We start from the raw sequence: 13,066 nt of genomic DNA, 5'->3' as shown, positions 1-13,066 counted from the left end.
ATTTTAGAAAACACAGACACAGTCACAGAGCTTAACTGTATTAATAGACATTTACACTGTTCGTCGACACTCAGAAAATGGTTTAAAGATATCATTAATGTTTTTAACCTGAAATCATTGGCTTTCTCACAAATACCTTGACCCCTGCAGTCTAGGACTATGAAGCAATTAATATTACGTCAGGATGCTACATTGAGAAACAACTGAAGATGACCAAAATGATAGCTGTGCTCGCAGGCACAGGAGGATTGGTAATTCTGACATCAGAATTCAGGTGATGTTCTGTGCACTAAATAAACCCGGACAATTTTAAAGGTGATATCAAATAAATTTACCATTTTAGAACTAAGGTTAAACCATAGTAATTTAGGCAATAAAGTGAAGTAACGAACATCAAGGGCATGACCCAGAAACTAAAAGCCTACATCGGAATTGAAGATTCCCTATTGCAGTGAGGTAGTCCCATTCTACCGAGACAGGCAACAAAGAAAAACACAATGACATTACTTTATCTTATTATTTACTTGGTAAGGTTACCTATTCCCAAACACACTGCGTACCATAGTGCTGAAAAGCTTTTTTTCGATTAAATTAAAACATGGGAGATGCGAGACTACCCCACCAAATTCCTGCAGCCGTAAAAGTTAAGTTAAGACATGTTAAAGAAAATTAAAAATTACATTATCTTGTAACTTAGGCTGGAACTACCCCTTCGGAGTGAGAGCTCTGAACAGAACCGCCCACCTTCTCTGAAGATCAAGATGATATTAGACGACACTAGCGTTGCATCTTAGAATATGAAGAAACCCCCATCAGTTTGCATGCATCCCCTTCCAAAACTAGGGAACCAATCGACCTATCATGTGCAGGATTTGACCGGAGCAGCCTATGCACATTCTTACCGCGTGGGTGGAATGTTCTCACACCCTCTGACAATTGCCGGAACACTCTGACCCTTGCCAGACCTCAGAATTCTTTCTGGCGTCATTCCCATATTCTCTGACGTTCTGACACCAGAACCATAACTTGTTTCTGACACCAGCGGGATGTGAGAATGAAAGAGCCAGTCTTTCAATAGGGTGTCCAAACAGTCCCTCTTAACATCTTTTTTTTTTTTTGTTTTTGCTAGTTTTTTTTTTTTTGCTAGTTGTTTTACGTCACACCGACACAGATAGGTCTTACGGCGACGATCCTCTTAACATCTTGCTGTGTAGTACAAATACTTGGTTTCCTTTATTACAATAATAGTAATGATGTACAGAACAACAGTTCCTGCTTTCCATTCGCAATCCCAAATATAAACTGGTACATCATCATCGCCATAAAGACCTATCTTTGTCGGTGTGGTGAAAAACAGAAATTGTAAAAAGAATGTTATAACTTACATCTAGTATGTCAACATAGTGTTTCCAGTTTTAATATCAACATTGTAACTTATTGTACATAAGAGAAATGAAAACACACTATGACAGTTGTTTTACACATTCTATTTCTCCTTTATGGATGGACATTGGTCCTTGTAGCTCATATAGCCCAATACCACAAACAACTTATTTTGATAAAATTTGACATTCATAGTTGTTGCACCAAGCCACATTGTTGAAAAACACAAACCATAATAAATCACTTTCCTTGACCTTGAGATCATACCATAAACGAATAGTGATTCTCAACCTTTTCCACAGCACACTAACATTCACATTGGGAACAATGCTGGAGACTCTATTGTTTGTATGCTTGTATTCTCCATGCTCAGGTATGTTTTGAGCTAGTTTGACTACATTAAGCATTATCAGGTTAATTTTGATTTTTAAGAGCCACTGACCTAGATGTTAGGCTCCTTAAAACAACAATCATTTATCATCATTTTCATTTTGAAAATCGAAGTTTAGTAATGACAAGTTTATGATTAACACTTTCCACACTCCTCATTGTAGCCAAACAAAAATATGGCCACTGCAGTACTTGAAAAACCCATAACATAGATCTTCCTGTCCAGTTCAATGAAGCCACATTTGGTGATGGTTGCATCTACCTGTCTACAGTGACCACTACCATATGTGTACTTTATGTGTACCCTATCGTGCATGGAAGTTGCTGCTCCCCATCTGTTTCCTATACATATAATGCATTTTACTCCTGTTAGCTTTACTTGAGCATATGTAGATTTGTTGAATGATAGGGAAGCATTGTGGTGAAGTTCTTACAAATTCTTATCACCAGTGACATTGGGTTTCTCTGCGCAAATGATTAAGTGTCTTGAAATGACTACATTAAATGTTTTTTGAAAGCTGAGTGACATGGATGATAGGGAAGCAAATCCCCAAACACTATGAAAGTAATTCACATACATGTTTCTTTTTTCTTTTTCAGTGTAAAAGAAAAGAGGCACTGTAAATAAAATTGAATGAAGATTAGTAAAACTTCTGGTCCTTTGGTTTTCAGGATGATGACGAAGATGGCGGTGCAGAAGATGATGCTGAAGCCGATGATGAAGAAATCCATTCAAAGGAAGTTGAGGAAGAGCAATCTAAGGAAGATGATGAACAGCAGTCTGGTGAGGATGAACCTGAAGAAGGAGCTGATGATGATAATGATGATGATAATGTTGGGCCAGAGAGCGAGGAAGAACAAGAACCTGAGCCGACTGGTGGTAAGTTGTCTGCTTGTTAATTTACACACCTCTCGTAGCCAGAGGTTGAGGTGCTGTTTCAAATGTCCTTCTACAGATATGCAATGCTACTGTCAGGTGTCGGTTTGTCAAAAAAAACCTCTTTCTGTTACTTGCGATTATGCCACATTTATGATGATGCACTTAATGCAATGTGACAACATAACGTAAAAGTATCATGCATGACATTAAATGGTGCTATTTAGGGATGACTTAACAATTCTTCACATAACTTAAAAGTTTGTCAATGTCAGTTTTTCCCTTCCCATTATGTTGAGTTCTTATGTCACTTGATGCATTTGAACGAATCGGCATGGAGTAATAAATTGTATATAACAGTGAATTGGTAAATATTTCCTGCTCCTTGGCTAAATGGTCAACATAATGGCTTTCGATTATAGGGTCCTGAGTTTGATTCCTGGCCAGGTTGGGGATTTTAACTACATATGGTTATTTCCTCTGGCTCAGGGACTGGGTGTTTGTGTTCACGTTTATATGTGTATACATATACTGTACACATATATAGAACACACCACACCACCAACCACCACAGAAACACACAAGAGTGAATACCTCCCTCCACGTAGGGTTAGCATCAGGAAGGGCATCCGGCTGTAAAATGGTCCAAATCTAAGCGGCAACCTCAATACATTGAAAGAAAGGCCAGGAACAAGAAGTGCAAATAAATAAATAAATTAGAAAATATCTAACTTTGCAAAACGAAAATCTAACCATTCACTGTTCATCCTTGTGTGTATGAACTTTTCTTTTTAAGAGTCTTGGCCTTCTCTGTTTAGCATTTGTTACTTAAAATATTTCTTACTCCAAACTTTCAGAATCTCGTATCTTCTTTACGAGAGCAGCTTGGAAAGTAACGCACAGTAGTTTTTTTTTTTCTCCCAAAAAGTTTACTATGTACTAGAACGAAACAAATCACAAATAAACTTGCATCTTTGACTTACATTTCTACATAGTCACCAAGTTTCTCAACGCATTTCTCCCATCATGGTACCAATTTCGATACACCCTGATTGTAGTAGAAGTCCGTTTGGTTGGAGTATAGCAATCTGTGGACTACTGATTTCACTTCCGCATCTGTCTCAACTAATTTTACAGCCGGACGCCCTTCCTGATGCTAACCCTATGTGGAGGGAGGTATTCACTCTTGTGTGTTTCTGTGGTGGTTGGTGGTGTGGTGCGTTCTATATATGTGTACAGTGTAGGCCAGCCAGGAATTTCTTCATGGGACCAAACAGATGAAAGTCTGATGGTACTGGGGAACCAGCATGTTTCCACTCCATAGAGGCCTGCTTGGTTTTGGGCGTGTAGTGGTACGCCCACGACTCATCACCAGTGTAATACATTAAGTGTTGGATGCTGTAGCACCTCCCACCCAAATTTGGCGAGTTTCTCACGAACAGGAGCAGCAACACGGGGACGGGCATTATTATGAAGAAGTTTGATACCGTCAGCATTAATGTTGCAGCACTTGTCACAAAAGGCATGACACAACTTAACCAAAGTTTGAATGTAGGCTGCAGCATTCACAATGGTCCTGTGTTCAGCAAAGTCCACCAATAACACACCAAACATGTCCCAGAACACTGTCATAAGCAGTTTCCTAGCAGATTGAGTCACTTTGAATTTTTTGTACTGGGGAACCAGCATGTTTCAACTCCATAGAGGCCTGCTTGGTTTTGGGCGTGTAGTGGTACACCCATGACTCATCACCAGTGATGATTCCTTTCAGAAAGTCATGCCCTTCTGTGGCGTAATGCGTTAAGTGATCCATGCTTGTCATCATTCACTAGCCCTTATGGTTGTCTGTTAAGTTCTTAGGCACCCAGCGAGCACTAACTTTACAGAATTTCAACGTGTCGTGAACAATGTCATACACCGCACCATAGGAAAAATTGAATGTCCGTGATAAGGTTTGCAGGTGCACATACCGGTCGTTTAAAATTGCTGCCTCAATGGCGCGAACATTCTGCAGAGTTACCGGCCGTCCGGAGCATGGCGAATCACTAAAGTTCATACGGCCCTCTTGGAAGAATGCACACCACCTGGAGACATTGCTACGGTCCAGACAGTCGTCCCCGTACATGCCACGCATGTCCCTGTGAATTTCACTCGGTGTATTCCCTTTGACCCACAAATATCGAACTACACTTCGCTGCTCTTCACATGTGGATGACAGTAACATGCGCGCCATGTTTGTTTCATAGTTCAGGCTTCTCTCGCTATAGCTGCACATGAAAACAAAATACCCTCTGTAGCACAAACTTCTAACTATCTTGTGAAATTTCAACATTTCAGCTGCAATACCAGGGGAGAAAAAATTTATTGTGCGTTACTTTCCGACCTGCCCTCGTATTTCTCTTTTATTAAAGTACAAAATTATATCTGTTGAGTAGGGAAAGAGAACTATTCTGAATAGTGGATTTGTCTGCCCAGCATTGCAATAACTACCAATCGGCATTAGTTATATAATGTTAAGTGCTTCATAACAACATCTTTAGTTTAACGTCATTTCATACGTTATGCCACATCACGTTGCAGTAAGTGCATGATAATCCTTACATTGATTCTGTGTGCTCTGAATTTTTACTTTCTTGTACACTATGATTTAGGCCCTGCCTGCTGTCAGTTCTTGATGGATACAGTACTTTTGCTTCCATCTTGGCACAGGCCAGAACAAAGTGTAGCTTCCACTGAAGACCCAGTCTCATCCATGGCTGTGACAATATGGAAGCTGCTGGGGTGTGAGTCGTGCTGAGTAATGACATTCAAAGCACAACCAGTGCGTCTGAGTGTCATGAAAGGTATTGCTCATAGGGTTAGTTGTGCTACAATAGCACTGTCTTGCCCAGTGAGGAAAGCAATGGCAAACTACCTCACTCCTCGTCTTGCCTAGTACGCCTCATTTTGGTACTACCATTGTTTTTTTGTGGTTTTCCTATAACTGCATAGCCTTTGGTGGTGCTATATGAGGATCCAACCAGCCTCTGGGCTGATGACCTAACAGACAGACAGATGATTTAGGCTCTCAGGAAAATAATCGCTGTTCTGTCAGTTTTTGCTATGTACTTAATACATACATTCTAGAAAAAACAGTCTATTATATAAATTCAACAACACTCCTAATAGAAATAGCTGAACAAACAAATTGGTTACATGGTTCATGTCATGTAGCTGTGAACTGTAGTTTGACGTTAAAACAGGACTTTGACAGGGAAATGTTCTCTTCATTACAGTCATGGATTAAATCCACAAGTGTGTAAAACAGAAGATGAGAAGAAACATAACAAAATTGTTTGCAGATCCTATAGTGTTATCGTCATCATTTGCTAAAATCTACACCTTACCGCTGCAACCAACTTTCTCTCTCATTACCAGCATCTTCATCTCTACATAATTGCTGCAGTTCATTTGTATCATGAGGTTCTTGATGTATGGAACTCTTCGACCTCCCTTTTTCCCAAGAACTTTCCCTTCCATGATGTTGCAAATTAAACTGTTGTGTCTCATTAAGTGTCTGAAAATTTCACTTCCCTCAGCACTATGGTGTTATTTTTCCTAGATATAGTGATTTGAGGAGAGAATGAAATGGAAGTACAAGAACAGGTTAGTATATGGAATCAGAAGAGTTTGGAATGAGAAGAAGGAAGGGCAAAGATAACAGTAAATAAAAAAATAGAAGTTGTGAAAAATTTCGAATACTTGAAGAGTGTAATCACAGAAGATGGAAAGATAACTGAGAAGATTGGAAAGAGTGTCCAACAAGCAAATAGCTTTTACCATATTGTGAGTGATATACTGTGGAACCAAGAAGTTTCAAGGAAATACAGAAAGTTCTGTATTTAACCTATTACACTTAAGAAAATGGAAATTGCAACACCATGAAGGCATTGGTCGTTTGTGTTGATTTTCAAGATATGGAACGATACCATGTAGGTATGTAAACGATCAAAGTTTCAGACCCATTGGATTGTTGCTACAGGTCTCCCCACATGATTGGTCGCGGAGGAATCGACTCCAGTATACGGACTCTGGTGTAGCGTAGTTGACTTGCAGTCTGTGCAGTGAAGTGTTTCCCGTCAAACATGCCTCGACGACAGAGAAGAGCATGCTATCAACAACTGTCACCGTTTGAGAGGGCTCGGATTATTGGGCTGTGTGAGGCTGGATTATCGCTAAGGACTGTCGCTGCACGTGTTGGCCGACAGGCATCCACAGTACAATGTGTATGGCAGCAGTGGTCAAATGAAGGTACCCACACTCGTAGACCTGGCACAGGCCCAGCGCGACGGACAACTGTGAGAGAGGATCGCCGCATCATTCGGATGGCTCGGATGGAACCCCATGCAATAGCAGCGCAAATTCGAGCAGCTGTGGCATCCCACTTTACACAACAAACAGTTGATAATCACCTGCGTGCAGCTGGCTTATGAGCCTGTGTCCCTGCAGAAGGTGTTCCATTGACCCCACAACAGCAACGTGTAAGGCTGGCCTGGTGTCGAGAAAGATCGACATGGGTCAACGAATGGCATAGGGTCGTCTTTAGTGATGAATTGCGTTTCTGTCTTGCCCGCAGTGATCGCCGGAATTGTGTGCGCCGACGTACTGGGGAGAGGGGCCGCCCAGGTCTTATTGTCAAGAGGCACACAGGGCAAACACCAAGCATTATGGTCTGGGGAGCTATTGGCTTTAATGTGAAATCACAATTAGTGCTTGTTGAGGGCACTATGACTGCTTGACAGTACGTTGATAGGGTACTCAATCGATTGGTTGTCCCTATTATGGCGAACATTGCTAATGGGATGTTTCAGCAGGACAATGCCCGGGTTCACACTGCACGCATCTCTAGAGTAGCTCTCCACGACATCACAACCTTAGAATGGTCCACCGTATCCCTGCTCAGTCCTATTGAGCATGTGTGGGACATGATGGGTCGACAACTGGCCAACTGTCCTAAGTACCCACAACTCTCGAACAACTGACCTGTGCATTGCAGCAAGCATGGGCCACAATTCCTCAGGAAGCGATCCAGGGCCTTATTGACTCCATGCCTCGACGAATTCATCAATGTATTGCAGCTCATGGTGGGCACATCCTGTATTGATTGTTGTCCAAACTTGTGGTTAGAGGGACCTGAAAGTGTAATTATCGAATCAAAACTGAACACTCATCCTGCATGTTTAATTGCAGCAATGTAGCACCACTCCTTCTGGGTGTTGCAATTTCCATTTCCTTCAGTGTATGTACCGATATTGACATATGCAGCAGGTACAGGGATAACTATAAAACGAGATTGAGAGTAGAGTTCATGCATCCTGGATGAAATTCCTTGAAGGTATTATAGAGAAGACAAGAAAAGATAGAATCAGAAGTGAAGAGATTATGAAGAGGATTGCAGTTTCAAAGTAACATTGTAAAGTAGAATAAAGGAAGCTGAAATGGTGCAGATTTATGATACGAATGCAAAAAGACTTGAGTTCCAAAGGAAGTATTTACAGAGAACTCAATGAGAAGCCCTTAAAAGAGGTGGATGGATACAGTGCAGAAGAGCACAGAGAAGAGAGGAGAAAAGATAGAAGAAATATTGGAAGCAGAAAAAGAGTGGTGGAAAGACAGGCAATGATGGAGGTCTTAGATTCATAACCTGACTCAGGAGAGAACTGGAAATGGGAACTGAAGGAGAAGGAAAGAAGGCTGTGAGCTTGCAGTTAGAAGATGGTGGAGTCGAATCCCACAGTTAGCAGCCCGGAATATGATTTTCTATAGTTCCCATTTATACCATGCAAATGCTTGTGTTACCTTAATTAAGGTCATGATGTCTCCCTTCCCAATCCTCGCTCTTCTTGCTTCACCAAAAACCTTTGAGGTGTGTGACATTAATGCTCTAGCAAATAGGAAACTAGCTGAGCGCACAAACATTCTCCCTGGGAAGCACCACCAATTACTAATGAAAAGAAACCAGAAATGATAATATGACTAACTTTGGTGCAATTGAATTTGAAAATTGGGGATTGTGATATTACTAACAATGGTATACAGGCACATCAAGTGTGATAGTAATGTTACTACAGGTAAACCCCGTTATATGCGGATTCGTTATCCACGATTTTGCATATACGTGATTGTAGTGTTTGAGTCTAGTGCTGCCATCTGTTAACAGTACATGGAAGCTGTCATGCCTTAAAGTGGGTACAGACATGCATGTCGAACTCTGTCATGTACAGTACGTCGCGCGCCAAGGTTAAACGGGGCAAGCGCCTCTCTTCTGTCGTGTTTGTCGAGACGTGAATCGTCAGTTCCGGTCAGTAGAGCTATCAAGTTGCACTTGCACTTGACAGGTTTCGTATTTAAAATGCCGGGTAAAAGGAAAGAAAGTGTGCCAAAGCTGTATTCATTAGAAACACAGAAGTTTTGGATCGCTATGAGAAAGGTGAGCGTATTGTTGACATTTGGCGTGCTTTGGGACTTAAGTGAATCCACTATTCGTGACAATGCAGAATCAATTCAAAGAACTGCTCAATCTTCTGCTAACTTAAGTGTGACTAGAGTGACGAATTCCCGCTCAGAAGCGATGGAAAGAATGGATTGGATTGAGTATCACAACCAACAACACATATCTCTCTCTGGAGCTGCCATTCAAGTTAACGTGAAGAGCTTGTATGCAGAGTTTAGTTTATTATTGTGTGTCTCAGTATTCAGTTTTTCAGAGTGTAAAAGTTGTATTAAAAAGCGTTTCAGAAACATGATAATGGTTTTTTCTTGTAAAAATACTAAGAATCTCTGCTATTTTAAATTTAATATGTGAGTAAACTGAAACCTAACCCTGTAATTTACATATAAAATGACACTCGACTTACGCGAATTTGGTATGCGCGGCAATTCCGCAGAACATAACTATCGTGTATAACGAGATCTACCTGTACCACCAAGTGCATAATATTACAGAGAAATGTATGGAAGAAAAGTTAGCTATCATCTTGCTCCCAAAGAAGTAAGATTGAAACTTGGTCACGTCCGTAGATTGAAACTTGGTCACGTCCGTATATGTTAACCTGTCAGCTTACAATTAGATTGCTTTACATTTTATGCTATTATATTCAAAAGCATATTGCAACCAGGAACATTTATATTTCATATTATTTTTTATCTGTAACTGAAGTCTTTTAGTCAAACTAAAGAGAAGAGAATTTGTGTTCGACTCCTGTCAATTTTAAATGCATTTATTTGCCATTGTAAGAAATAGGATCACCACACTTTCTTAATGTGTTATTAAATGTTTATGAGTCTTTATTATGTCCATCATCAATAAATCTCTGAATAAAAACATGGTCGAGTACTGGGTTTCTGAGCTCAAGTTAGAGGTTTGATCCCTACTCAGACGCATTGACAGATTTATCGGTACTTAAAAAACTCCCATAGGGACATATATATCCTGCACTTCTGCATCTCCAAAAAATGTAAATGTACTGTCGGTTTTTTTTTATTATGGACACTCGAGTTTAGGCTTTAATTACTAACGAACTGATAGACCTGTTGCCAAGTAAGTTATACCAATATTTTCCTTGTTAATTCTGCATTAGAGCGTATATGACAAATTGTTTTTGAAGTTCTTTAACTATTTTTTAAATTTGTGGTTGTAATAAATATCGTCTGGGGTTTTTGGCTGCTTCTGTAGAAACCGCTCTCTGAAAAATATATACGTGGAAAACTACTTTTGATAAAGAAATTTTTATTTGTTATGGCCACGTATTAATAGTTTAATACTCAATTTACATTCTTTTTCAACCACCCCAAAGAAAGTTCTTATCATTTTTCTACAACAACGTTTACTCAGCCCAGAATAAACATACAACAGGAAACTTGGGTTTGTTTTGAAGCATTCAGTCAAGGTTATCAGAAACTACAACCGCTGTAACCATACAGCGTAATACTGAATTTATGAAGAGTTATATTGACGAGAAGTTGTGTGCGCGCTGGACGCTGCTAATAACACTTCAAAAACAATCTGTTTTAGTCACTTTAGTGCAGAATTTAATAAGGAAAATATTAATATAACTCATTTCGAAATAGGCCTATCGGTTCATCTGTAATTAACGCCTGAACTCGAGTGTCCATAATAAAAAATCTGACAATATTTAGCAGGATGTACAACGAATAAAATCTTGCATACTAATATTAATTTAATTTTTTGGGGTGGTGGAAAAAAAAAATGTTACTTGAGTGTTACACTATCCATACATGTGGCTATAACATACAAGAATTTCATTGCTATCAGACAAGCAGTTTTCCATGTATATATTTTTAAGTGAGCGGTTCCTAGAGAAGAAGCCAAAACTCCGGACAATATTTACTACAACCACAAATAAAAAAATAATTCATGAACTTCAAAAACAATTTGTTTTAGACACACTAGTGCAGAATTTAATAAGGAAAATATTGATATAACTCATTTTGAAATAGGCCTATCGGTTCATCTGTAATTAACGCCTGAACTCGAGTGTCCATAATAATAATAATAATTTCGTGTGCCTATTTCTAGCCGAGTGCAGCCCTTGTAAGGCAGACCCTCCGAAGAGGGTGGGCGGCATCTGCCATGTGTAGGTAACTGTGTGTTATTGTGGTGGAGGATAGTGTTATGTGTGGTGTGTGAGTTGCAGGGATGTTAGGGACAGCACAAACACCCAGTCCCCGGGCCATTGGAATTAACCAATGAAGATTAAAATCCCCGACCCGGCCGGGAATCGAACCCGGGACCCTCTGAACCGAAGGCCAGTACGCTGACCATTCTGCCAATAAGTCGGACAGTGTCCATAATTAAAAAATCCGACAGTATTTAGCAGGATGTACAACAAATAAAATCTTGCATACTAATATTAATTAATATAATTTTTTGGGGTGGTGGAAAAAAATTTGTAACTTGAGTATTACACTACGCATACATGTGGCTATAGCATATAAAAATTTCATTGCTATCAGACAAGTAGTTTTCCGTGTATATATTTTTAAGTGAGCAGTTCCTACAGAAGAAGCCAATCTAATATTAATGTTGGATGTAAAAAATCACAATCAGTAAGTATTGGAAAGGAAGAAACAAGTGTCAAATCAAGTAATATATAGAAAGATAGCAATATGAAGACGTACAAATAATAGGACAAACGCAGTGACAGAGTGAGAAATAGAAAGAAAACACATACGGACAGTGACGATCACCATATTTCACACACTGCTGTCTTCAAATAGATTGGTTCTCTTCTCAGTGCAGAATAACTAGATTCTCATTTGTTTGTTCCCTTCTGTTGATCCATTGGGTTGCTTTTCTCCTTTCATGTTTGTCCTATGACCCTAGTCTTTTACCACTTGTATTCATCTTTATCTTTTTGTCTCGTCCCTTTTCATATGTTTTTCCAGCTTTCTTCCTATCCTTACACTTCCCACTTCAAGACGGAAGATCTGTCAAGATGAATCCCATCCTCCTGGTGAATCTGGGAAGCAGAAACAAAATTCAGAGGTTGACAAGAAGTAGAAGAATTGGGATTAATGAACCAGTCAATTTCAAAATGTAGAGATTGACGTTGTCCTTTTGTGTTTTCACATTTGTCCTCATGTCCTTTTATTTTTCTCCCTCTTCCCACACTGACCTGTTATTGTGCTTAACCTAAAATAAATTCATAACAATCAGAATTGCATGGTTGGTGTAGGTTAAAGCGTTAAGACCTGTCCTGTAGACCAGAATTGCGATCGTGTGGGACTGAGAGAGTTACTTCAGTCGCCTTCATAATGTATGCTGTGACATGTCATTTCATACTGTTCTTAAGTTACAGTGTGCATTCAGTAAAGTCTGACTGTTTTTCTTCATCTTTTCTATGATATAATAATGGGTTATGTATTGTAGAAATCAAAACTTGACAGTTAAAGTAGTAAACTAGATGCCTGATGGTTCTTAGCATAGAGCCTCTCGAAGGGAGTGTGTCCCCATGAAGTGGGGCACTGTTTCCATGTCAAACCAGCAGAGACATTGGTTAGGAGTTTTTATAGTTTGCTAGTTGGTAATGATATCTGTGTTGAATACTGAGAGAAATTTTAGCCATTAACAGTGGTTGTTCATCTGACTACATTAGAAAATATAGTTCAATTTGTGATTGATTAATATAAAGTAAATAAGTAATTTCCTGGGGGCAGATGAGCAGTGAACACATATATACACTGACTGACAGAGCAAATGCAACACCAAGAAGGAGTGGTCAGAACTTTATGCCAATTGCAGGGTAGACTGACGTCACTGAGGTATGCTCATGATGTGAAATGCGCCGCTGTGCTGCGCACGTAGCGAACGATAAATGGGACACGGCGTTGGCGAATGGCCCACTTCGTACCGTG

The 13,066-nt window shown here is 39.7% G+C and overlaps 1 protein-coding gene across 9 annotated transcripts in view; it reads left to right on the top strand.

Moving 5' to 3' along the window:
- The window catches only part of Asph (Aspartyl beta-hydroxylase), a 294,582-nt gene that overhangs the window by 143,904 nt on the left and 137,612 nt on the right, over positions 1–13,066 (top strand). For all 9 annotated transcript variants that reach the window (XR_011018630.1, XM_068228879.1, XM_068228881.1 and 6 more), the window contains exon 8: positions 2,446–2,653. Coding sequence is in view for 8 of the 9 variants with exons in the window: in XM_068228879.1 (XP_068084980.1) it covers positions 2,446–2,653 (208 nt within the window). In the remaining variant the exon portion in view is untranslated. The remainder of the gene's footprint in view (positions 1–2,445; positions 2,654–13,066) is intronic.

The sequence above is a fragment of the Anabrus simplex genome, chromosome 8 (assembly GCF_040414725.1).
Source record: "Anabrus simplex isolate iqAnaSimp1 chromosome 8, ASM4041472v1, whole genome shotgun sequence".
Taxonomy (NCBI): Eukaryota; Metazoa; Arthropoda; class Insecta; order Orthoptera; family Tettigoniidae; genus Anabrus; species Anabrus simplex.
Note: the sequence above shows the minus strand (reverse complement) of the source record. Positions and strands in the feature narration are given on the sequence as shown.